This window comes from Fusarium phalaenopsidis (genome assembly GCF_050370095.1).
Source record: "Fusarium phalaenopsidis strain FUZ10S chromosome Unknown contig_32290, whole genome shotgun sequence".
Taxonomy (NCBI): domain Eukaryota; kingdom Fungi; phylum Ascomycota; class Sordariomycetes; order Hypocreales; family Nectriaceae; genus Fusarium; species Fusarium phalaenopsidis.
In genome coordinates, this window is record NW_028145411.1 from 532833 (window position 1) to 558087 (window position 25255).

Below are 25255 nucleotides of genomic sequence, written 5' to 3' on the forward strand. Positions count from 1 at the left end.
AGAATAAGATTATTAGGCTTTATATATTACTTTATTTATCTTATTTACTTTAATTACTTAATATTAAGTACTTTAATATACTTAAGAATACTTATAATTAAGAAATAAAGCTTCTAATTAGATATTTTATAACTTATATTTTAAAGACTAAGTTCTTTTTAGCCTTTTATGCTATATTTTAGGCTATTATAATAGAAAAAAATATTAAGTTAGTCTTTAAAGGAGCTAGGCTTATTTCTCTTAACCTAGAAAGTATAGTCTTAAAGCTTAATATATAGCTATAGACTCTAACGCCGCCTAAGGAGGTAGCTAAACTATTAACCCCTTGGGTCTTAAAGACCCTAAAGACTATGCTTAAGGCTTAATCTTAGTTAAATTACCTTAAGAGGTAAATAAAAAGGTATAAAAGTAGCTCCCTAGAGTTAATTCTAGAAGTTATATAGTTTTCTTCTAAGGGAATAAAGATAATTATATATAAGGTTGCCTTACTTAAGGCTAGGGTTAAAGAACTTAAATAGGTAAATAAGATACTAAGCTAGCGCTAGAGGGTAAAAAGGACCTAATTATAGAAAAGAGGGGTAATAATAATAAAGGAAGGAAGGTAAGTAATTAATTAAATAGATATTAATGCGTAGGTAATGGCTAAATTATCGAGGAGTAATAGTTAAGGGAGGTTAATGCGACCGAGAGTTTAGCATTATAGTATCTATAGTAAGCCTAGTTATAATTTAAGAATATATTAGGTAGTAATTAAGATATCTAAGAAAGAGTATAATAAGTAATTTTAATTAATAAAATAATTTATAGTATTTTTATTATAATTTCTATCTTAAAGGTATAAAAAAAGTATAATATATATTTATATATAATATATACTTATTATATATATTATATTATATTAATTATAAATAATAATTAAATCTTTATACTTAGCTCTTTAGTAGTTATATTTATAAAAAAAATAGATCTTAATCTCTAGGTATTACTTAATAAAGTTTAAAGCTTAATATATGCTAATTAGTAGCGCATCGCAGTTAATAAGTAATTAATTAATTATTTCTTTAATATTATAAAGCTAAGAGGGAAATCCTTATAAATCTAAGTTAAGAATAAATTAAATAATAATTTATTCCTCTAGATTAGATAGTTAACGCGATTTATTAATAGTATCGCATTGAGATTAGATCCCTTTATAGCGATTAATAAGAGTATTATAATTAACCTTATAGATCTTTGTAGCTTATTGGAAGCTAAGTTTTAGTTAATTTTAATAAGCCTAAAGGGTAAGAAGCATTCTAGCCTTATAATTCGTAGATGATATGCTAGGTGGTTAAGAATCAATTGATCAAATCGAGAAGATGTTAGGTGAGGGATTTTTGGCCAACTCGCTTGCCTGGCTAACTCGCTTATCATGTACGTTATACTAGTTTCGCATATAACACTTAGGCATCAAAATTATCATTCTTAGCAACGGGAACTGCGTCCATAGGCTCAACCTCAGTCTTAGAGAACTGTCTCGCTGAAACACCCTGTTCAAACAACTTATCCAGCTCATAGAACGTCCTATCCTTTGTCTCTGGGATCATGAAGTATGCGAACGTGAGCATGACCAAGGCTGTACCCGCCCAGAAGAAGCCGGCTCGAGCTCCCCAATCCCACTGTGAGGGATTCAGCATGTATGGCGTGATGGTGTTGCTTACAATGCTGAACATGACGTAGGACATGCGTGCGATAACAATGGTCTTGCCTCGGAGGAGCACCGAGGGAATCTCGGATACTAGGGCGTAGGCGACAGGACCAATAGTGATATCGTAGATCAGAGTGAAGAGCAGCAACATAGACCCAGAAGCCCATGCTAGCCCAGTTGATTGACGTTTGTGGTAGGCAATTCCAATACCACCTGTAGCTGTATGACAGAGCACGATCGACACGAGACCCCAAATATAGAGCTGGCGGCGACCCAAGAATGGGAGGAGAAACCATGCCGCAAAAGCGCCAATGACAGCCAGCGCATACTGAACAATTGTCATGTTAAAAGCTTGCACGGCGGGTAGTCCGGCTTGGAGATAGAAGTATGTTGAATAGTTGCGGAACCCAGCGCCACACAAGCCCTGGGCCAAGGAGCAACCCATGGCGATGATGGTTCTCCTGCAGTTGGTGCCCCTGAAGCAGGCCGCGTATGTTGTTCCAGTGTTGACCTCGTGCTCGTGTTGTGTTGTTGCTATCATCAATGCAATGCGATTGTCAACGTCAAAGTCGGTCCGTTTTCTAGACTGAAGTTGATGGAGGACTGCCTTTGCTTCGTCGATTTTTCCATGACGCACCAGCCACCACGGCGATTCTGGGGCAAAGAAGATTCCAACCACAAGCAGTAGGGGCCACATCCATCTGTTTTCATTGTATTAGTAAACACGTTGTTCATCTAGGTACATGGTGTAGATGGTTGAGACTCACTGTATGGCGAAGGGGATTCGGAAAGCCCACTGGTCACTGCGTTGTACAAACCCGCGCATGACACCCGAAGAACACATTTGGCCCAGGACCTAGCGGAGAGAAAGTCAATGCCAGTGGAAATGAATCGTCAGGGAGGGTTTGGTACCCAGCATAGGTTAACATAAGTCGTCAGGTATGCTCTGAGGCAGGTAGGCGTAATCTCAACCGCGTAATGTGTCGTGATGGACTGGAAAATGCCCATCGGAAGTCCTAAATTTCGGCAAAGATTAGCAGTGGGCAATAACTCCCAAGACAACACCCACCAATGAGTATCTGAGCAGCCTGTAGCATCTCCAGATTCTGGGCAAAGAACTGGAGGAAAATTAAACCCGTAACGGCACTGAGAGCCCCTAACATTGTCTTGCGAAACCCAACACGTTCCACGACCCAACCGCCCAACAATAGTCCAAACAACGAGCCAACAATGGCGCCATTGGACAAGCCGGCCTGCCACTGGGCAGAGATCTCATACTTTCCATCCTCAAGCTGACGACCGTACGATCTGGTAAACGCAGGCTGAGCAAACATCTGAGGAATCAACTTGAGGTCATAGCCTTCCATGACGATGGCCGTGGAGAGCAAGACGCTCCAACCAACCGCCTTCGGGTAGGCCTTTATAGCGTCGAGAAACTTCAGGTCGCGGTCGACATCGTGGGTGTCTTGGGCGTGTTCCACGAACTCTTCTTCCAGTTGGTGCGCCGCATTAGTTGGGTTTTTTTCGTCAGTGGCTGGAGAAGCCATCGTCTACAAGATTCTTGGGAAGGGCGGGATAGATAGGATGGTTGTGGAAGGTGAAAGGTGATGACTGAGGGTAGTGGTGATTAGATCTTTGCTTGGAAATGGGTTCGATTCACTGAGTATATATATATACAATTCTAGCAGGGCGGAGCGGGGTGTGGGGGAATCTGGGGAAGTGTGTGGAGTGCATTGGGAACCCACCTTACCGGGGGAGCTGCGGAGAACCGAACCATGTTTGACGAAATCGGGATCTCACGGTAATTAGCGGCGTGACGGGATATGATGGGATTCCACGGGTTATCGCGGATCCGACACGGCGCTGATGGATGTTAGCGGACGTTGATGGATGTTGGCGGATGTTGATGAATGGCCGAGGGCGGGGGTCTCGCAGCCTGGAAGACGTTTATAAAGCCAACTAAGGTAGAGCGTGGTACCTTGAGCTGTATTATTCTCCCTGGTGCCTTGACTTCTGCGGTTGGGGCATATTCGGTAAGTACTTCAAGGCAACACTGTATTGCCACAGACAGTTGAGGTCCAGTCTGGCTAATGTGAACAGGAGCTAGAAGCGAAAATGGTTACCTCTCGCACCGAATCCGATCCCCAAACGCTGTTGGAGCAACTCACCACGCGGGAAAAGATCTCGCTACTCGCCGGACAGAGCTTCTTCGAAACGACTTCAATTCCGCGTCTGGGAATACCTTCAGCCAAGTTCACCGATGGCCCCAATGGAGCTCGCGGAGCCACTATGACCGATGGACCCAAGGCCGCCTGCTTCCCAGCATCGGTCTCCCTGGCCGCTACCTGGGACAGGGACCTCGTCTACCGTGTCGCGTCCGCTCTTGCAGACGATGCCAAGATGAAGAGCGCTGTCGGTGTGCTTGGCCCGACGATTTGCCCTCACAGATCACCACTCGGGGGCCGAAACTTTGAGTCCTTCTCTGAAGACCCTTACTTGGCTGGAACGCTGGCCTCTCGGTACGTCGACGGCCTGCAGACCAACGGTGTTGCAGCCGTGGTCAAACACTTTGCCGCAAACGAACAGGAAACCATGAGGCGCATGATCAACGTCATCATCAGCGAGAAGGCTCTGCGAGAGATCTACCTGAAGCCATTCGAGATTGTGGCCAAGGCGGCAAAACCCTGGGCTTTCATGACAAGCTACAATCTCGTCAACGGACATCATGCAGACATGAGCGAGTATCTGCTTCGTCACGTACTACGGGATCAGTGGGGTTATAAGGGCCTCGTCGTGAGCGATTGGGGCGGCACCAACTCTACGGTTGAGTCTATTCACGCCGGCGTTGACCTAGAAATGCCTGGCCCAACTGCGAAGCGCAAGTACGAAGACGTCCGGGCAGCAATCGACAACGGCGAATTGCCTATCGAGGATATCGATTCGTCCGCGCTGAGAGTCCTCGAGTTTGTCAAGAAGACTGGCAAGTTTGAGAACCCGGATACACCACCTGAGCGGGCTATTCTGGACCCCCGTCACTCAGACCTGATTCGGGAGGCAGGGGCAGAAGGCATCGTTTTACTGCGAAACGAAGACAGCCTTCTACCGCTCAACCCAGATAGAATGACGTCGGTGGCTTTGCTGGGGCTAGCAAAAGAATGCCTCGCCTTTGGGGGAGGCTCTGCCAAGGTCAACTGTCACTATAAGGTCACGCCTTACGAGGCGATCGAGCGACTTCTCTCCGACCAGGGTGTTGACATTCGCTACGCCAAGGGCGCCCAAACCTTCCGCAACCTTCAACCCATGAAGGACGATTTGTTTGACTTGGACGGGAAACCCGGCATGACCCTGTCGCGATACAGAAACCGTGACTTGGCTGGCGAGCCTGCCGAGAAGAGAAATGTCACGGCGGCAATTTACCTGCCCAACCTTCAACATTCAGAGAGCAGGCAAGTTCAAGCTTCTGTTACGCTTGATGGGACGTACAGGCCCTCAACCACGGGTCGCCATTACTTGAGCTTTTCAGCCATGGGGGAATCCAAGCTCTTTGTTGATGATAAACTCGTGCTCGACTGTGGCAACAGCTTTGATCCTGTTGCCTGCATACTTGGTGCCGACAAAGAGGAAACCTGCCAGTACGACTTTATCCAAGGGCAGAGTTACCGTATTCGTGTGGAGTCTCTTGCGCGCCTGACGGATCCTCACCGCCTGACTCCAAATTCTTTCTTTGACGGGCTCTTGACTACCCGTGTTGGGTTCATGCCGCAGCCAGTCTATGAGGAAGACATACTGCCTGAGGCGGTTGAGGCAGCCTCGTCATCCGAGGTCGCCATTGTCTTCGTAGGGAACACGACAGAGTGGGAAACTGAAGGTAAGACACATCCCTTTTATCTCATGCCAAGATTAATCGTTCTTTCTGTACCACCGTAGGCCAAGACTTGAGCAGCATGTCTCTTCCGGCCAGAGGATCCCAAGACCGGTTGATTTCTGCCGTTGCAAAGGTCAATCCTAACGTCGTAGTCGTGAACTGCACTGGCGTCCCCATAGAAATGCCCTGGCTGTCGTCCGTTTCGGCTGTGATCCAAGCCTGGTATCCAGGTATGGAAGCTGGAAATTCTATCGCCGACGTTTTATTTGGTATGGTGAACCCCGGCGGCAAGCTACCTGTGACAATGCCAAGGTCCTTCGCGGATACACCTTGCTACGGCAACTTTCCGGGAGACCTTGAGAAGCTCGAGGTTAGGTACGAAGAGGGTGTGTTTGTTGGGTACCGATACTACGACCAGCATCCAGACAGAGCACTCTTCCCCTTCGGCTTTGGGCTCTCCTACACGAAATTTGGACTGAGTCTCAAGAACCCAAGACGCCAAATCTTGCAAGATGGCAGAAAGTCTGTGATCCAAGTGGAATTCAAGAACATTGGAAAAGTCACGGGCAGTGAGATTGTGCAGGTCTATATCGCTCCCCCAGAGTCTTTGATACCTAGGCCTCCAAAGTCTTTGGGAGGTTTCGCTAAAGTCAGACTGGAACCGAATCAAGTGGTCATAGTGGACATAGAAGTGAACTTTGATTCCGCCGCCACTTGGGATGAGGATTGCTCCATGTGGAGAATAGTCAAAGGGGACTATCAGCTTCTTGCAGGAAACTCTTCTATTAGTATTTTCGGGCAGCAGACAGTGGGTGTTGAGAAAGACATCGTCTACTAGGTTCTTCAGGAAGCACGTCGCTTGCTTCTCACTCCCTGATTGAGTTTCAGCCAAAGGTTAAGTTCATCAACATATGGGGAAATGGATGTCAAACAAACGCAACATTCCCTGCACGTATATCAATTCTATTACTGTTAAATTTGGTGCTCGTGAGGGCGGGGCTGCCCAAATCCCATATGCTACCGCCACTCCTGGCCTTGGAGTTTTCGTGTGAACGGCGCAGGAACTTCGACCCCACAACTTTGAGAACTTTCGCAAAAAGCAGCATCCTCTGTGCCCCATGTAGCGGTGCCATTGAGTCAGTGGCACCGATCTAGCTGCCTTGACGTACCGAGATGTCATGCGCTATCCGTGCGTTGGATAACTCATCTCTCCTTGTACTGAAGGAGGGCATAACGCTGATATCTCTGAGCAGTTCTTGCCCGGAACGTCTTGCCATATTTGATAAATACAGCCGTCAGAGAGAGAATTCCAGTAGTAATCAGAACAATCGTGATGATGACCCATTGATTCCCACAGCATGGACCCATGGATCGACGGCGAAGATGAAAATGGTACTAAACGTGTTTCGAACGAGAGTGACACCAACAAGTGCGTCACCAATGATCTGCTGAGGGTCAGTAAGGGTCCATCAGGAGCAAAAACAATGAACTTGAACTTACGTCTTTGTAGGAGTCGGTGAGATAGGTGATGGTTATGCTGTTCACTGGCGCGATGCCAAGCTTGTAGAATGCAAGGCCAACAGCGATGACAGGCCACGGCAGACCGTTCTGCAGACCAAATCCCACCATCAACGCCCCAGCAGGAATGAAAGGGATGAAAGGGATGAGACTCCACAGCCTGGACTCGGGTTCATAGATACCGTTGTTTCGACGAGCGAGCCAGATAATCAGGGCGTCACTGACGGGTCCGACAATCAGGGACCCAATCGTGCTCCCAACCAGCTTGGACAAGTTCATGAGTCCGATTTGGTTCGGGGCGAAATCGTAGGGAGGCCGAGTCATATAGAGCGAAAAAGAGGTTGACATGACATCCTGCAGCGCGATCAAGATGCCATATGCAAGCGCAGTGTACGCGATGGCAGGAACAGTACCAAGAAGAACTAGAGGCTGGTACATGTGTCCAAAGAATGACATGATACCTCCACCAGAAGATGAGGGGGTAGTGATAGCCAAGCGTTGCCAATAAGTCTTGGGCGGTATGTCATGGTTGATTCTAACAGCATATAGGTCATGTGGTGAGCCTTGTTCCGAAACTGGCCGAGTATTTTCTCTCCCCTCCGTAGCCGGGTTTGAGGGAATAGATTCGGTTTCGTGTCTCGGGGCTCCTGTCGACTCGGCCTGGGTGGGAGATGCGCTCGACTCGGGGCAAAACTTGGTGTCTTCATAACAGAAGCAGGCCACGAGGAAGAAGGCGCCAAAGAAGACAGCATTCCACCACCAGACCCATCTCCAGCCTTGGCCCACAGTGATGAAGCCAGCAATGAAAGGACCAAGCGAAACTGCGACCTGCCAGAGCCAGATGTAGATGCTGTTGAATGTTCCTCGCTGATGGACGAAGAACATGTCTGCAATCGTCATTTGGACAATAACCTCGGCCAGAGCTCCGAACCCAGTACAGAGAACGTTAACCAGGAAGAGGTCCGCCACATTCTGCAGCTTTGCGGACCAGATGCTGACGCCGCATTGAACAAGAGAGCTGAAGATGTAAAGCGGCCGACGGCCGAACTTGAGGGCAAAAGGAACCAGGATGACAGCTCCAATCGCGAGAAAAGCGCATCCAATGGCGTAGCTGGCGGTCAAGACTTGATCACTGAAGCCCAGCTCTCTCTGCATAGGACCCCAGGTTGGCGTAGCAGAGTTGACAAACTCAGACACCAACAGCACATAGGAGCCAACAATAGCAAAGTTGAGGTACTTGCGCCAGTTGGGCCAGTTCAAAGGGTTGTTTGGATCCTCAGTAGGCCGTGGTTGGAGAATAATGCCGTCATGAGCCGAGGCGCCTTCGTTTTCCAGACGTACAGTGCCAGGGGGAAACATGACGGTGCTACCAACGCCCATGTCGGTAGCAGGACCAGATGCCGACTTGACGTCGGTGGAATCTTGAAGTGGATTTCCCATGACGAGGAAACAGGCTGGGGCTGCAGGGGGAGATGCAGATAGGGAGGTGTGTTGACGATGGTCAAAGAAAGACTCGAGAGGGTGTATAACGAGAAAGGATGTCGAGAAGAGTTTCGAACATCATGATACTCTTTCCATTAAGTAATTGAACATCTGAAGAGGTGAGCGCCGACTGGTGGCTGTCTTGCGCTAGTCGGTAGAATCCGCTAAACCCAGGCGGAAGAATCCGCCCCATAATGATACGCGGAAACAACCTCCTGAGATAGGCGGAAACACGGCAACGGAGCAAGGGAGGATAGGCGCACTTGGTGCCAGGTTTGAATGTTACGGATCAAAACAAGGGCGAGGCCGTTGTCGAGCCTCCCAGTCTATGAAGAGGCGGTCTTTGTGACGGATTCTTCCGTCCGCTCGCATACTCCAGGGTCCGCTGGATTCTGGGGAAGAATGGCACCAGAGAGTAATATCCGACGGGATTTACCTTCTAGTCTTGTTTCATTTCTACATATAAGCAGAGAATCAGGGACCCTTCAGAATCTGTCACGCCATAACTCGATAAGAAACAAACGCGAAAGCTTTCAAGATGCCCTCTTCCGATTCCAAGATCATCATCGTCGGTGCTGGTGTGTTCGGCCTCACTACCGCTCTTTGGCTGGGCCGTGGCGGCTACAAGGACATCACCGTCTTTGATCGATGTCCCTTCGATTCCAACTACTACGATCCTGCAAATGGCTGTGATGGGGCATCCTCCGATTTGAACAAGATTTTCCGCATGGCTTACGGAGACAAGAATGAGTATGGCCACTAACCTTCTTTTCATTGCAGCGATGGCTTACTTCCGTCCAGCTATCAAACCTTGGCCATTGAGGCACGAGACATGTGGCTTGCATGGAACAAGGCTATCAAGGAGAGCACTCCCTCTGAGCTTCCTCCAGGCCTTAGCCCAGAAGATCAACTTCTCTACGTATGCGGGTGCTACTTTATCAGTCAAGGACGCGAACTACAAGGAGAGAATGCCGCCAGCCTCGACACAATGGCTAAAACGGCACCCGACTTTCGAAAGATGCAATTTGTCAAGGTAAGATGACATGTCTTCACTAGTGGTGTCTTACTATACCTAACATTTGAAAGAACGACCCTGGTGATGAAGAGCGTCTTCGGGAGATTGACCCTAAGTTGGTGAGCAAATACCACATCATTGACAGGATCAACGGCGGCAACACCCATGGTTTCCTGGATATCAACGCTGGCATCACAATTGCAGACAAGGTGAGCAATCGAAAAAAGGCATTGACTTTCATTCTTTCGTTTCAGTTCTGAATATCCGTGGATGTAGGCGTGCGTCTATGCACGATTCTTATGCCTCCAAGCTAGTGTCAAGTTTGTGCTTGGCGAACCCCAAGGCAAATTTGAGACTTTGATCATCGAGAACAATGGCAGAGCCAAGAGGGTCGCAGGCATCAGGACCTCTGACGGCAAGAGGCACTTTGGAGATCTTGTGATTGTTGCTGGTAAGTTAGTTCCTGTCACATGTCGACTTGTTAACTAACGCCCTTGAAGCCGGCAGTTGGAGCTCCTCAATCGTTCCAGAGGCTCACAGAACCGTCGAGGCCACTGCAGGCACAGTCATGTTCATTGATATTCCGCCGCATCGACAAGATCTGAGGGCGAAGTTTCACCCCGACAACTACCCGGTCTGGTCTTATCGTGCTGGGGAAGGTGAGGAGTAAGTTGAATGCGATAAGCAAAGCTAGCTTTTATGTACTCATACCTTGGACAGGTCGTATTCTGGGGGCGGATATCCCATCTCCAAGGGCGGTCGCCTGAAGTTCAGCTTTCGGGGACTCAAGGTACGTCCAGGTTCATCAATGTGTGATGCAACAACCACATCTGTTGTACTAACCTCTCTTTTCACAGTTCACCAACTTTCAGGATCATCCAACGGAGCCAAACCTGTAGGTTCATGACAGAAAGAAGGTTGGAGATTTCTGACACTGTTATAGCCGAATCTCCATACCCAGGACCAAGTATACCAAGGACCCCATCCACACAGTCCCGCTCTACGGTTTGTCAAAGATGAAAAAGGTCGTTTCGGAAGCGTTTCCAGAACTTGTAGAGTTTGGTTTCACCGACAGTCGAGTAGGCTTGCCCAAGCTCCCCCCTGATAGACATGGATCAGCTGACCGCGGGAAGCTGTGTTGGTACACCGACACCATTGATGAAGACGTGAGTTGGTCAGGTTTTCTGTCGGCTTCTACTAACACGAACAGTATGTGGTTGACTATGTTCCTGGATACTCCAAGTCTCTTTTTCTCTGTACAGGTGGCTGGTAAGCTTCACCCATTCGCCATCAACAGTCTTGACAATCACTGACATGGGAACATGCAGCGGTCACGCGTTCAAGTTTCTCCCGATTCTTGGCAGGGTAAGTCTCGCTGTCTCTCGATTGATTTTCTGGCTAATGTGTGGATTTCAGCATATCAAAAACCAGCTTGAAGGCGTTCAAGACCAGTTCACCAGCCTGTGGAAATGGCGGGTTGCCGAGGCCGGCAAGGATAACAATGGCCTCTCTGAAGGCGAGAGCGGCCCGCGGGAGATGTCTCGTCTTCGACTTGCTGCGCGTGGGTTTTCTTATTTCTCGCTTCCGAGCTAGCTGCTAACAGCCGTCATTCTCTAGCCCTCGATTTTGCCATGCAAAAGGTGGCATCTAGACTCTAGGTTAGTGTGGCGGATGGAATCTGAAGAGACGCATGCCAAGGGAGATCAGTCTTCCGGCTCAGTTATCCCATCGAAGGCTGGGCTTGAACTGTAACATAGAACACATTACGGCTCATGTTCAAGATTAAATGTCCATCTGTTTACACCATTCAACACCCAAGATTTGACGCTTGCACTTCGTGCCCATCCGTAGCCAATCAAAAGCTCATCGCATTCTTCCGATGAGCGATCGACGCACAGTTGACTAGTCCCCGGAAAATTGCGGTAGCCAATGAAAATAGAGAAATGCTGGATAAGCGTCTGTTAGAAAGATACTGAACGTCGCACTCCCATAATACGGTTATCTATGTACTCGGTAACACTAGGAAACCCTGGTGAGATCGAGTCGTGTACCCCGCAATCATCTTGCATCGCTCTCAGAGATATTAACCTGAGCCTTGTTGGAAAAGGTTGGACAAGAATTTCCTTCATTCCCTTGATTCTTGACCCCCAGAATGCATAGCCCTGGGCAAAAGTCTACCCTTCGAGGGGCTCGAAAAGTGCGTGTTGGTCCAAGAGCACAACTAGCATGTATTAACTGCAAGACAAGAAAGCAAAAGGTGAGTTCTCCGTTACATATCGTGCATTCCTGTCTTTTAACAGAACCTTAGTGTGATAATCAAGTACCGTCATGCGCAAATTGCCAACGCTTTAGTCTCGGTAAGCCCTGCCAGCTGGGTCCAGTATCTGTTGTCATTTCTCATGGCTTTCCAGCTTGCTTCGTCGAAGATCCCGTGACGGGACGGCACCAGCCCCGTAATTACGTCGAAACTTTGGAAGCAAGGGTTGGGTTTCTCGAAGAACAGTTACGACGATCAGTAGGGGCTGCTTATACCCCCCTTGATGAAACCCGGAGGATTGAGAACTCGCCTACTTGCTCCCGCACGCCGAGGGACCAGACAGTTGAGGCAGACGAGCGCTCCAGTGATCTCTCCAACCAAGTCGGAAGGCTTGGCCTGTTAGTGGATGGAGAAGAACCTCATTATCTAGGCTCGTCATCTGCCTTTTCCTTTTCACGCCTTATACATTCCTCTCTTCGCCAGTCCTTGGTGCAAGGCGACCCAAAGCCCCTCGATTTCCACCTACGAGATACAGTGGAGCCGTCTCCGTGCTGTCTCCCCGACTATGAGGTAGCCATGTCTCTGAGCAATGCGTACTTTGAGAACACTCACCCCCAATATCCTTTCTTGCATGAACCCACATTTAGGAGATGGGAAAGATCACTCATAGGGCCTATTGGACTCGTGGAGGACCTAAGCTTTGATCCCGTGGCCACGTTTTTCGTCTACATGGTAGGCTACCCCCCACCCCCCCCATATCTCCTCTTGTTTTTCGGTCCTATAACCCATCACCGTAGACATATGCCATCGGGGCTTTGCTTCTAGAGAACTCGAAGTCCCTATCGCAGGTAAGTACGCAGCCGTTACGCCAAAAAGTTGATAGTAATGACTAAAATAATTTTAGCAATTGTATGCGTCAGCTCAAGTATATATCGACAACATCTTGTCTCGCAATAACCTTGAGACAATACAGGCCATTCTGTCCTATACCATGTACTCCTTGAGAAGCTCCGTAGGCCCTTCTGTCTGGTAGGTCATGCAGCAGATAAGATGTGACGCAAATTAAGGTCAAGTAGGAAACTATCAGGTCTCGCATTACGCCAATGTATTGAACTTGGATATCACCGCAGCTCCAAGCGGTTTGGCTCAGTCTCAGACCCTCTCCGGCTTGAATTGCAAAAGAGGGTCTTTTGGTGTGCCTTTGGCATCGACTGTGTAGCTGCTCTGACGTTGGGACGTCCCTTGGGCATTCCTCTGCAAGAGGTTGATGCTGAGGTAAGTGATCGCCTATCCACAAGTGCTGGACGCTGAGGCTTGTGTGCTAACTTTCCAGTTGCCGATGGACATCGATGACGCCAACGTAACCGAAACTGGGCTTCTGGCCAGTCCACGGAATCCCTCAAGCGAGGCATGCACAACAACGTCAACCGCACTGCATGTGTTCCGTCTTCGTCAAATTTGGGCCCAAATGCATGGATCCCTCTATTCCGACGTCAACGGTGGAATTGACCAGGCTACCAGAGACCACAAAATCATCATGTTTCGTGCTCAAATCGATGATTGGCTTGGCTCTGTTCCTCCAATCCCGACCCGTACTGGTCCCGCCTTGTCCATCTTCGCAACACAAGACTGGTATGACCTCAACTACAACGAGACAATTGTCATGCTTTACAGGTGCCAGATTACCGGGAAAGACGGCGACATAAATGAGGAAGTGCTTCTAGAGTGTGCTAAAGCCGCCGCGAGCATATGTCTTGGGTATCGACGACAATATATCGGACGTGCAGTTAACTATACCTGGAGCACCCTACACGTTATTTTCTCGGCTGGCCTGACGTACCTACACTGTCTTTGGGCCTCGGCTCAATTGCGTCAAGAGACCAGCATCACTGATATGAGCGCTATTCTCACGAGCTGCACCATGCTTCTGGTAGTAATAGCCGAGCGGTGGAAGAAGGCTGCCCCTTACAGAGACGTTTTTGAGGCCTTCTGCAGCCGCACGACCTCGATGATGGCAAATCGGGGCAGCCAACAGCCATCATTGCCGCCATCGATGGAGCCGAGCTCTGCTGAAACGGAAAGGTTTGCGGAATGGATGGCCAACATCTCGAGCTTGGGAATGTCTGAGGCGGTGGATGATTTGTTAACTGAATTAATCACGGATGTCGAGCCTCAGGACGAGGCGGAACGCCATACCTAGTCCTCCCTTTCAACTAGGTAATTAGAGTATGGCTTATACGATTTATCATCATTGCTCTCCCTGATGTCCCTTACCAGAGGCCATAAGCCTTGAAAGCCGAGAACCGTAAGCCAGCCTAAGAGGAAGTACCATAAACTAGATATTATACGGCATTAATTAAAATAACACAGTTCCGAATGCCACAGCCATTATCCCCCCAATAACTGCTACTATCCTAGCATCCGCAACCTTGATAGCTGAGGACGGGGCCGTCGTAGCCGATGCAACACCTGACTCTGTTCCCGAGGCGTCCTCCGTCGTGGAGCTGCCAGTAGAAGAAGGCTCCCCAGCACTCGTGGGAGTGCGCGTCACAGTGCTCGAGGTCTCCGTACTGCTGACGGAATCAGTAGCCGTCTCTGCGGCCGTTGTCTTTGCAGTCGTACTCTTTGTCGAAGTAGACGTGTCCTCATCGGCGCCATACTCGTCAATATCCAGCACATACGACGAATTTCCCTTGGTGTCTGACTCAAACTCCTCAAAGCTGGCCCAGCTGGCGCGGCCACCCGTGCCAAGAGATACGCACGCCTCGCGGTAGTAGTTGCTGGCGCAGATGCTCACACCATCACTGGTGACGCCACCGCCCGCGTTAGTGCACGAGACAAACAACTGCGTGACGAGGCGAGCCATGTTGTCGAAGAATTCATGGTCCGACCCAGACGACAGGCACATGCGGCAGCCATCCATCGACGGATACCAGCCGTCCGGGTTGGGGATGCACACGCACTCCCTGGTGTCGGCATTGGGGCCTTTCAGCTTTTGGCACCGCAGCATAGCCTGATAGATGGGCCAGCACCCGCAGTCATCGAGCTTCGTGGGACTGTCCACCGCCTCTTTGGTCTTGGACCAGCCGTTGGGGTTCGCCGAAGAGAAGTCAGCCAGGGCGACGAGGGCCGCGAGGTATGATGAGGGACGCATTGCGTGGGTGATGAAGGAGGGTGGTGGTATTAGTGATTAGGGTCTTAATGAATGGCAATGTGTTGTAACGATTGTTGTGAAAGGAAGCGTGTGGTGGGTGCAAGATAATGTGAGGAATGAAAGGATGGCATGAGAATTTAAAACTGAACGGCTGCCTAGCGAAGGAAGGAAATTTAAGTCGGCAGGGGTTCTCCCCTGGTAATTTCGGCGTTTACTCTGTAGGGAACCTCATCCACAATTCGCTCGGTTGCCTTCGGTAAGATCTTGGCATACCATCAGTCGCATGATTTGATGGGCTTCCAGACCGGCCCGGGTTCCCCGCGCTTCTTTTTTTTGTATAGGGTATTTATTAGACAAGGAAATTATTTGTGGTAGGCTTGACGAGCAGCAATCCTTCCTTCCTAGGTGTATCCTTGACAAGTGGTATTCCCGCAGCAGCTATTTCATGCACCAGCTTCACATACCTCTGGTGTTAGGTGTCTCATTGGCGAGTTGCGGGTCGTCCATGACAATCAGTTCTTTTGAGGTACAGTGATCCCTGTCTTGTCGAAACAAGAAGTAATACGCCATGACTAGACAACAGCATCGTTGAGGCGCCATCTTAGCACCAATCCATTTTTGAGAGTGGAATAGGGCCCCAGAGTGTCATGCTCGGGCACGGAAACATCTATCTCCTTCCAAAGAAAGTCTTAGAGTTATTTGGGGGAGTAAATGGTAGATTGAAATGGTATAACCGCCAGAGGAACGAGACAATTCCGTCGTCTATTGCTTCATATGAACATTCTTTAAACTACCCTAGGCTTCATGGGGGCGCAGGATCACTCTCCTATACGTAGCTATCGGCAATGTATGGCTATCACGCACTGTCAAGATGATATGCATCGTCTATTGCGGTTATTAGTTCTTGGCGCCTTCAGGAAGGGGTTGACACACTCACATTGTTGACAGAATCGCTTGTCTGCAGTAGGACAACACTCCCATCGGGTTGGGCGTTGGTGATGTTGACAGATTGGCTCACCAGCGTCAGCTTGGACCTCGGAAAAGCTTCTTTCCCATTGGTGAATCCCTCGAGACCTCTCCCCCCAGCTTCACGATAATGAAACCAACCGAAACTCAGCTGATCATCATCTGGGTCCCAGCTCTGGGATGCATCCAATATGACCTTGTCTCCGGGCTTGTATCGCAGTTCCAGGGGCGCAGGACCACAAGAGCCGTTGACAATGGCGACAGGCGCATGGTTGTTCTTGGAAAAGCTTGACTCGACGGTCCACTGCATCCGAGCAGCAAAGTCGTACTGGTAGTCCTGGCGCCATCGCCAGATCGTCGCCCACTTGCTGATAAAACCCTGTCCGTTCAAGCCTTGAACATAATCCGTGGCATCTGCATAGACGCGTGACTGGTTTGATTGATCAAGCAAGGTGAATCTTCCACCCCAGGAGCCCCAGTCTGGGTGCTCAATGTGGCCCAGTCCGTTCTGGATCAGTGGAAGAAATGACGGGGTATCTCCCTCCATGATGAAGGACCAGTTCAGGTAGTGTGAGCCAAGGGGCCCTATTCGAATATGCTCCTGCAACCACTCATTGGAAACGATGCTGCTGTCAGGGCCACCCTGGTCGAAGTGGCGGTACTCTTCTCCCGAGATACCATTCCATGCTGCATCTGTATACTCATTCCAGCCATGGAGTGAGACGACGAAGGAGAGCTGCGGATAACGTTGACGAATCCAGACCCCTGTGTCGTCCTGATCCGAAATAGAGTACACGCGTAGTTTCTCGACGAATGAGGCTACGGCGTTATCAGCTCGAGTCTGCGAGACATGTTGGAGAGCCTCAGCGAGGACGGCCGCTCCACCCCAGACAGCAACCCAGAGAGGGTTGTTCACGCTGGAGCCATCGGCCGCCTTGACCAGCTCCCTGGCTGCTTGGCTCAGGGTCCGGTTGAGGGAAGCCCTTCCGTATACAGCATGACCCTTGAAAACTCGGTCGACCAGGTCGTCGGCTGAGGGGTAAGCGGCAGAGGACGGTACATTGGCGTTGAGGTTATCGACGACCTTGCGATATGCATCAAGCACTTCGATGATGGTCTCGTGGTCAATCTTGTTTGGCAGCCATGTAGATGTAGTCGCAGCAATGCCTTGAATATCCAACTCATTGGCATAGGTCAACAGACGAACGAGACTCATTTGGTCATCCGGTTCATTGCTGATGTCTGTAAGCACAAACAGGCGATGCTTGTGCTCGTACCGAGAGGTTTGACATTTGTCCTCATTAGGAGACCGTGACAAGGCGGGGAAGACGAAGGCGAAAACAAAGCACCAGATAACCCGCGAAAAGAAGTTGACCGACATTTTGCTTGCGTCGTGAATGAGGTACTTGGTAGTGCGCACCGCGATTGCTTCCGCTGAGTGGCCTGCCTGCCTTTATACTTGATCGACTCACAACAATCTCAGCATCTCTTTGACATGGTCAGTGGATGAGACTTCCTGATAGAGTAATTGACTGTCATGACCGCATTTCCAGAAAACCAGGATTGCCTGGGCCAGGTGGATGGATCTGCCCAGACGAACCATGTTCGCCAAAAGCTCTCATTACTATGACATGTTTCCCCCCGCAAAACTACAACTATAAAGAGGAGCCATGAATATCACTGCTCAATGCGGAGAGAAGGCGGGGTAACCTCGATTGTGGGGGATTGGGCCGGTGTTTAAAACTTCCTATTAGAGATGGAAGAGATTTTATTGCTACCGAATTCGCCGAGCCAACCTCCGTTAGAGGCGTTGTGTCAGACCTCATTGCTAATACTTACAGGGTTTTGAATCACGAGATCAGCTGACCCTCATGCTTGATGCTGGTGATGGTACGCGTCGTGACCTAGCTAGATCAAGATGCCCTGGCGTTGTAGTAGTACTCTTGATCTTCATCTACCTACCTAGTTACCTATCTCCACAGAGACTGCTCAACATCTCTACCTATGGCGCCGCCGGGCTTCCATCACAACAAATTGTAAACGGATGGTTCTGCCAACCCGAATTGAAGCACGTCTTGGAATATACTCCATTCTTACCGGGACATCGTACATAATTTAAGCACCCCAAGAAGGCCACATCGAGGTTGATCGCGAGATCTGGATGACACGCGCTATTGTGGGGGCTACACATGCTGTCTCCTGAGAGTCTAGCTGACATCTTGAGGCAATGGTGAGGCTTCCTGGCTGCGTCCTATTGTGACTGATTGGAAGATGCATATCCCGCTGCTGCAAGGTTCGATGAACAAACCGGAAAGGACGCCAAGCTTCGCCCTCCAAGGACCACGGACGACTGTATCAGGGAGATGGAGAGAAACCGAGCGCTAGCTGGGGAAAAGGAGCAATCGGCCACCGAAAAAGAAAAGAAAAATTGTATTAGGGTACTGAGGTGCATCAAAGGACGACAGGTCCTTGGCTGGCCGGGGAGTCTATGCCTCAATGCCTTGTCTATCCCGTTCGGCACTGAAAAGGACGTGGTTTTGCTTGGGCATAATGAGGCTTGTCTTTTCCAAGTCTAACTGTCACCGCCCGCACCTCTTGTGGTTGCTGTGGCTGTGTGGGGATGTGGTTAAACTAAGAACGCCACCAGTGACGTCAACAACACACAAGAGAAGTTGATCAACTATCGCTAGCAGCTTGACGAGCTCCTTGGAGTTCTTGAGCACATCCTGAGTGTCATCAAAATATACGACAAGATGGACCAGTTTGACGAGATAGAGCCTGAACCCAACGAAGGTATCCATAAAGTCATGGCCAGTGTTGCCAAAATCTGGGCTCTGACATTGGTTCTTTTCCCTGTGAAGTTCCGTCGCAGTTATATTCCGCAAACTAGCCTATCAATCAAAACCAGTCCCCATGGTTTTAGATAAGAATCTAGTTAATTAGCTAAATGCAGCTAGTAACTCCGTCCCTTGCTGAGCAGCAATGCGACTATGAAAGGAGTCAACATGGGTACAAGTGCGAAATCCACAAATCAGATGCGCAGATTTATTGGTTCGATCTGGCTTTGTCTACTTCCGGAAGGAGGGCACGCGAGCAGAAGGCGATAAGCCGCCGATTGCTCGAACTTTTGTTTTCTTGGCAAGGAGATAACGGGAATCCCAATCCTCGGTGTCCATAAAAGATGGCCATGATCGCGCAAATAATTGATGTTGCTTTTCCCTCCCTTTGCTCGTCCAGTCTTGCTTGACCTTTTGGCTTCAACCTTCAACCAGGCAGTGACAAGTCCACAATGCGTCTTCCATCAGTTCTCGCCGCAACGGCTTTGCTCTTTGCCTCCTCGTCACAGGCGCTCAATATCCTGCTGAACAATGATGATGGATTTGGCTCGGGAAACTTGCGCGAGCTCTATCGGATCCTCAAGGAACAGGATCACAACGGTAACTGACAACCCAGTCCCATGCCTGCTTGAGATCAAGACTAATAACATGACTACCTTCCAGTCTGGGTTGTTGCCCCCGCGACAAAGCAAAGTGGCAAGGGCGGAACCTCTGAGTTCACGACCGAGGGAAACCTGACTGGACCATCACATTACGACTTGATCCCTGCGGGAGCCCCCTCTGTCCGTTATCTCAGAAACCGTTTTGAGAATTAGTTTCTAACATGCTTTTGTTAGGTTGGAAGTGATCCCAAGGACAGCCAGATCTGGTACTACAACGGTACACCTGCGGCCTGCACTTTCGTTGCGCTTGACTATGTACTCCCACGTTATGCCGATTTCAAGGTTCCTGACCTAGTCGTCACGGGCCCTAACTTTGGAACCAATCTGGGTGGTTTTGTGTGGACCCTGTCGGGCACTGCTGGTGCTGCGTGAGTATTCTTGGTCCAATTTCATTCGAGAGTTCTGACAAGACATTTATAGATACGCTGCCACCCACCGCGGAATCCCTGCCATTGCCATATCCGCGAGCAACCAGGAGATTCCATATTTCGAGCTAACTAACCGCACGAACCCCGCTACCTGGGCTGCCGAAGTCTCTGCAAAGTTCGTTGAAAAGTTCATTGACACAGCACCTAAACGCGGCCCCCTGCTGCCCATTGGTTATGGTGTCAACCTCAATCTTCCCCTCTTAACCGACGACGACCATGACCCAGAGTTTGTACAAACTAGGTTTACTGGAAACGCGCACGTCAATGAGGCCGTGCTTGATCCCAAAAAGGGAACCTTCACCTGGGCGAATATCAAACCATATGCTGCCGGTGTGAACGCTTGCATCAACGGCAACTGCTCGCTGCCGGGCGAGACCTATATTGTCGAGAATGGTGGGGCCTCAGTGTCACTTTACACCGTTGACCACACTGCCCCTAGTACTTCATACACACAGTCTATTATGAAGAGGGTGGCGTCCGTGATATCGGCTGCTTGAGTGACGGCCGAGGGTCCATGCTAGTATGATGCTCTTCCACCGTTCCTTAGTATTAGAATTAGGCAGATAGTCAACCGAACTTCTATCGAGCGCTCGAATTCTGGAGCACCGGATGTTGGTGCTCTGAGACGATAGCAACCGGTTTGACGATCGGCTTCAAAGACTGCGTTCCGAAGCGTGCATATTTCCCCATTCGAGATGACTGATATGTGGACTTTCAAAGTACTCTAAATGAGGATAAATTAACTTGCTCAGAGAAGAAGATCTTAAACGCGGTGTTCAAGATAAACACCTCAACTGCGAGGGCAGGCTGGCGTCGAGGGCGTTGGCTATGGTAGGTAACCCTCGCAACCAGGCGCGTTCCGAAAAGTGTGATGCTTTATACAGTAGAACTGGTATACCCAGATGGTCTGCTGAGTTTACATGGGCAGGTTGCAGGGCCAAATCCCACCAGACCGGCTGTAGAATAGATCACTGACGAGGCCATGGTGTAACTCATGTAGATGAACGAAGGATACTTCATTAGGTACATCAGGCCCTGGTGGGGGCACCCTTTAAAGGGTGTGTGTGAGCTAGCTAGAGGGTCTTTACCGGAATTTGCATAGTAAACCAGGTTGACTCCCTCCGTGCCGGCTTCATCGGAATCACGTATCTCAGCCGATGTTTCCGATGTTCCTCAACTTAGCCCCTTGACAATCACCCACACTCGTTGGAAGATGTCTGAAACGCGTCTTGGCACTGCCCTGTCTGTCATTGGCCCGGAAAGTGGATCGGAGATCCCCTGGGCAGTCAAGGAGCATTGGGGCCGGATCCTGTACGCGCTAGTTTAAGGGTACTAAAGTTTGCACGGAGCCACCACGTAGATCCATGTACCCCTTAGCAGCAGATGCCTCCACAGGCTCTTCTGCCCAAGCTTGAGAGAGCCGATGAAATTGGCAATGTTGGAGATACTTGTCAGTATCATAGTGAGTGATAGCCCATTTGTGAAGACCCCATCGCAAAGATCATCCCGTAAATTACAAGCTGTCAACAACATGTGTTTGCCTTATCAAGTTCACTGTTCCATGGGCAAGCTTTTTGGTTCTCAAGTGGCATTAGGGAGACTGAGCTTTATCCGTATCGGGCTTCTCTTCACGTCACAGCTTTGATCAATCCCAATTAAATATGGATTATTAAGAGGAAAGGTAACCAACCTATCGCAAGCTGTAAAATAAATCGATTAGAAAATACCATGTCTTTTGCATTTCGCCAGAACAACTTGGGATGATCAGACAGCGTCATTACCCTAGAGCTTATCGCAATACAATAACGTTGTTGGGCCAACGGCCCGGCTCGGCTTATGTAATACTACGATAACGTCAGAACGCGCGCGACCGCAAGCCATTTGCCTACCTAGATGCCTCTTGATCGTTAATTGACCTGCCGACAACTCTATCCCGACAGCTTCTCTTTCTTCCCATGTGTGCGCAATGGGTTTCGAGCGTATTGAGGATTGGATAGCACATACCAACTCTCTCATCAGCCCCCAGATCGCCTTACAACCGCCCAAACGCAAATTCGCCGACGACACCGCAGCCATCGGCATGTCCTCGCCTCCTCCGACCGAAGACCTGCGTAGCGATGTAGAAGCAACTCCAAGGGCAAAATCACCGTCGGAGCGCCCAAGGATTGACTCACCGTCAGCGAGTTTTCACCATGAGTCGATTGCCGACCACGACACACCTTCTCTCAGCGCGAGCTCTGTTACGGGGTCGACACGGACGGATACGACGGGTGGGAGTAGCAGACTGAGGCGCAAGCGAAGCCCTGTCAAGAACATGTCTGACTTGCGTCTCGCTGACAGACCAGTTGTGCTTACCATCTTGCAAAGACCCGATCAGCTCCCATCTGATGTTGTGGGCTTGGTCACACTCGCGCGCGCCATCCGTCAGGGTTCCAACATCATCCCTAGGTAGGTCGAGCAGCAATCACAGTCACGTATGACCATAGTCGATGATCTAGTCTCGGATTCAAGTTTCTACGACGCGAAAGAGTGGGCGCGCTCGCACGGATTGGAGCTATGGATGCATCTAAGGAGCTGGAGTTGTTGAGCAGGACAGGCACGCGCACACAGGAATGCGAGTTGGAGAATTGGTCTGAAGCAGCGTGGAACGCTCGCATACATGAGCCAATTCTGGACTTTGTCCTTGAGTGCTTTGCTGGATCGATACGGCATTTCGATGTCACACGCGCCCCAATCAACAAGCCATACCTATCACGTCATATCTCCGGGGTAGACATGCAGTCCAAGATGGTGGACTTTTGTATCTGTCTTGCTGGAGACGACATTATCACTGCATCCCAACGCCGCCTCAAAACCGCCAGCGATTCCAACTCGATCAACCACAGGTCTTACCAGCCAATCCGCGATCGCCCCATTGCCATTAGCATCGAGACCAAAACGCTTGAAGGATCGAGTCAAGAGGCCAAAGCACAACTCTCCATCTGGGCAAGCGCTCATCTCAAGAGGTTGCGGTCTCTGGCGGGCAAGTCCTCGGCCAACACATCGCATGCTGTCGGCATAACGCTTCCTGCGCTGTCTATTACTGGCGGGGATTGGACCTTGCTGTTTGTGAAAGACGGTATTAGCGGTGTTGAGGTCATCGAGACACTTTCTGTAGGAAACACCAAGTCCCTGGTTGGGTCGTACAAGTTGGTGTCGGTGTTGAGGCAATTGGGGCTTTGGGTGCAGACCACGTTTCGACCCTGGGCAATGGAAAATCTCCTGGCTTCGGCGCAAGTATAATAATGCAAATTACGTATAATGATTCCCATGACACTACCACTGCGCTTATGCATTTATCTGGGCATTAATCTTAATAAATGTGAGACATCTTGATTATTTTCGGATGAAGAGGCAAGAGGCTAGGAAAATAGGGCCAGCATCTTTCGAAGCTGGCTTCAATGGATGATCAAAATGTTCGGTCATCCATCACTGCACTAAACCAATCATGCTGTTTTGTAATCTCGGCATCAGATTCTTGCCGCAACTGCGTGAGGTTTGGCTTTGTCTTGGAAATACTCGCGGTTGTTAAACACGGAGTAACTTGCATTCGTCGAGTGGTTGCCGGACAGTCAGAAGATGACATGCATCGCACATGGTCCTCGGCCCGTCGTGGGGCTTGGCGGCGGTTATCCTTCCTTGGAATCAGGGCCGCCTCGTCTGGGTTCGGTACGCTTCGTGCACGCCGCGATGTGGAAGGCTGCGGTGCCTAAGCCAAGGATGGCCTAGATGAATTTGTCAAAGTTCGGTACCGGTTATTCGGGATAGCCTAGCCAACCATGATACTGTCGGCGAGCCGGGGGCGTAATTCTGCTTGATAACAGTATTCTCCCGAGTCGATGTTGCTCATCAACAAGATGTCAATGGATCTCAGCAGTATTCATTATAAGACTTACGGTCTCCTCTAAAGGTAAAAGCTAACTCAAGAAAAGTCAGCATTATTATTCGTGCACACCCAGTTTCCCTTTCCTGAAGCTAGAGCATCTCCTTTCCCACGTGGCTGGGTTGCCCACTAATGGGGCAGAGGCCCAGTTAATCGGCTATGGCCGCGTGGAGGCAATTCTGTTTGCCAAGCATCTAGAGCAAAGGCCACGTTTCAACGGTAACGCCGGCCCCTCCAAAGCATGAGACAACTGGAGCTGAATGGGGAAAGTAGAAACGGTGGTTCGTTGCGGTGCCGCAGCCGCGATACAGACCTCTTTCAACAAAAACATTGAGAGTCTTGTTTCCCCTATAATGCCTTATGTTGAATATGATCAGCTAGGGGCTGTAAACTCGTGAAGCCGAGCTTCAGATCGAAACGGAGCATGGCGTTTGATGGCCATACGGCGGAAGCACTTGGCTGTCTCGAATATCTGATGATCCCATCTTCCGTATCCTTCATCTACATCCTTCAACGGTCAAGATAAGCACGGCCGGTGTATATGACCGGTGAGCTGGTGGGGCGATCCTGATGAACCTCCCTTTAGAATGGGTCGCTAGTACTGGGACATCTCTTACCTCGGCCATCCGGGATGACCACTCAAGTCCCAAGGGTTACGTTAAACAAGGACAGAGCGCTCGTCAAGGCAGGGCAACAACTTGTTTCACCCCCCCACCCAACCACCCTTGCTCTTCTCCGGATGTGTGATCCAGATCGTCACCACATAACGGCACAATATAGCTGTGATTAGCGAGAGCAAGTGGGTACTTGTCCTAACTCTCCCTCATTTATCAAGTTTGAAAGCCCACGACCCTCAGGCGGCTGAGTAGCTACACTATCAAATGTCATTAGCACCGGGATCACGGTGCTCAGACATTTCAAGAGTACACAAACACACTTCGCAATGACTTTTCTGACCTAAGCATGAGCTCCAACAACTCTTCACTTACCCAGGCCAACACCAAGTTTCCAAGACGTTGAAAATAGTGCGCCAAGTTGTTCAGGTGTCGGCACTACCACCGAACCGTCCCGACCAAGGCGTCGGCGGCAATCCCAGGGCGGGGTCCGTACAACTGGAAGAGCATAATGACTTTTGTTGTGGTAATCTTGGTCGCTGGTGAGGAAGGGAAAGACACTAGCTGCGTCACATATGGATAAATCGAGTTTGCCTCCCATGATTTAAATTTCCCCTCTCACACAGATGAATGTGTGCAAGATCAAATCATGGGAAAGAGAAATACAGTGGAACTAACACGCTGTGGCCGAGCGAGAAGGTGGCGTCGATGAAATGAATCGCCCGGTGTTCCACTCGGCCAGGGGCCATCATAAGCGAGGCAACTCCAAAGCAAATGCCGGAAGGTCAGAGCGCGAACGTGGGGCCTCGTGGCGTCAAGATTCCCTTTCATGAGCCTCGCTTATCAGA

At 49.7% G+C, this 25255-nt stretch overlaps 8 protein-coding genes across 8 annotated transcripts; 4 read left to right on the forward strand and 4 right to left on the reverse strand.

The window, feature by feature from the left end:
- Window positions 1-1442: 1442 nt before the first annotated feature.
- LRP88_04335 (uncharacterized protein) lies at window positions 1443-3234 on the reverse strand (the record flags this gene model as incomplete). Its single annotated transcript, XM_083240909.1, has 4 exons — window positions 1443-2388; window positions 2455-2543; window positions 2600-2703; window positions 2757-3234. 4 exons carry the CDS (start codon window positions 3232-3234, stop codon window positions 1443-1445), a joined length of 1617 nt encoding a protein of 538 aa, XP_083103439.1.
- A 568-nt stretch (window positions 3235-3802) lies between these two features.
- On the forward strand, window positions 3803-6232 carry LRP88_04336 (beta-glucosidase; the record flags this gene model as incomplete). Its single annotated transcript, XM_083240910.1, has 3 exons — window positions 3803-5555; window positions 5615-6121; window positions 6171-6232. The coding sequence occupies 3 exons, from the start codon at window positions 3803-3805 to the stop codon at window positions 6230-6232; spliced, it is 2322 nt and encodes a 773-aa protein (XP_083103440.1).
- A 639-nt stretch (window positions 6233-6871) lies between these two features.
- On the reverse strand, window positions 6872-8510 carry LRP88_04337 (serine/threonine kinase 16; the record flags this gene model as incomplete). The annotated part of the gene is made up of 2 exons (XM_083240911.1): window positions 6872-6997; window positions 7053-8510. 2 exons carry the CDS (start codon window positions 8508-8510, stop codon window positions 6872-6874), a joined length of 1584 nt encoding a protein of 527 aa, XP_083103441.1.
- Window positions 8511-9090: 580 nt separating this feature from the next.
- Window positions 9091-11225, forward strand: LRP88_04338 (NAD(P)/FAD-dependent oxidoreductase; the record flags this gene model as incomplete). Its single annotated transcript, XM_083240912.1, has 12 exons — window positions 9091-9302; window positions 9354-9585; window positions 9639-9776; window positions 9844-10018; window positions 10068-10233; window positions 10288-10357; window positions 10425-10462; window positions 10511-10646; window positions 10778-10836; window positions 10896-10932; window positions 10984-11128; window positions 11185-11225. The coding sequence occupies 12 exons, from the start codon at window positions 9091-9093 to the stop codon at window positions 11223-11225; spliced, it is 1449 nt and encodes a 482-aa protein (XP_083103442.1).
- A 2955-nt stretch (window positions 11226-14180) lies between these two features.
- On the reverse strand, window positions 14181-14978 carry LRP88_04339 (uncharacterized protein; the record flags this gene model as incomplete). The annotated part of the gene is made up of 1 exon (XM_083240913.1): window positions 14181-14978. The coding sequence occupies one exon, from the start codon at window positions 14976-14978 to the stop codon at window positions 14181-14183; it is 798 nt and encodes a 265-aa protein (XP_083103443.1).
- Window positions 14979-15891: 913 nt separating this feature from the next.
- Window positions 15892-17325, reverse strand: LRP88_04340 (DUF1593 domain-containing protein; the record flags this gene model as incomplete). Its single annotated transcript, XM_083240914.1, has 1 exon — window positions 15892-17325. One exon carries the CDS (start codon window positions 17323-17325, stop codon window positions 15892-15894), a length of 1434 nt encoding a protein of 477 aa, XP_083103444.1.
- A 1908-nt stretch (window positions 17326-19233) lies between these two features.
- On the forward strand, window positions 19234-20368 carry LRP88_04341 (uncharacterized protein; the record flags this gene model as incomplete). The annotated part of the gene is made up of 4 exons (XM_083240915.1): window positions 19234-19381; window positions 19445-19563; window positions 19618-19811; window positions 19864-20368. 4 exons carry the CDS (start codon window positions 19234-19236, stop codon window positions 20366-20368), a joined length of 966 nt encoding a protein of 321 aa, XP_083103445.1.
- A 1469-nt stretch (window positions 20369-21837) lies between these two features.
- On the forward strand, window positions 21838-23153 carry LRP88_04342 (uncharacterized protein; the record flags this gene model as incomplete). Its single annotated transcript, XM_083240916.1, has 2 exons — window positions 21838-22319; window positions 22370-23153. 2 exons carry the CDS (start codon window positions 21838-21840, stop codon window positions 23151-23153), a joined length of 1266 nt encoding a protein of 421 aa, XP_083103446.1.
- Window positions 23154-25255: the final 2102 nt, after the last annotated feature.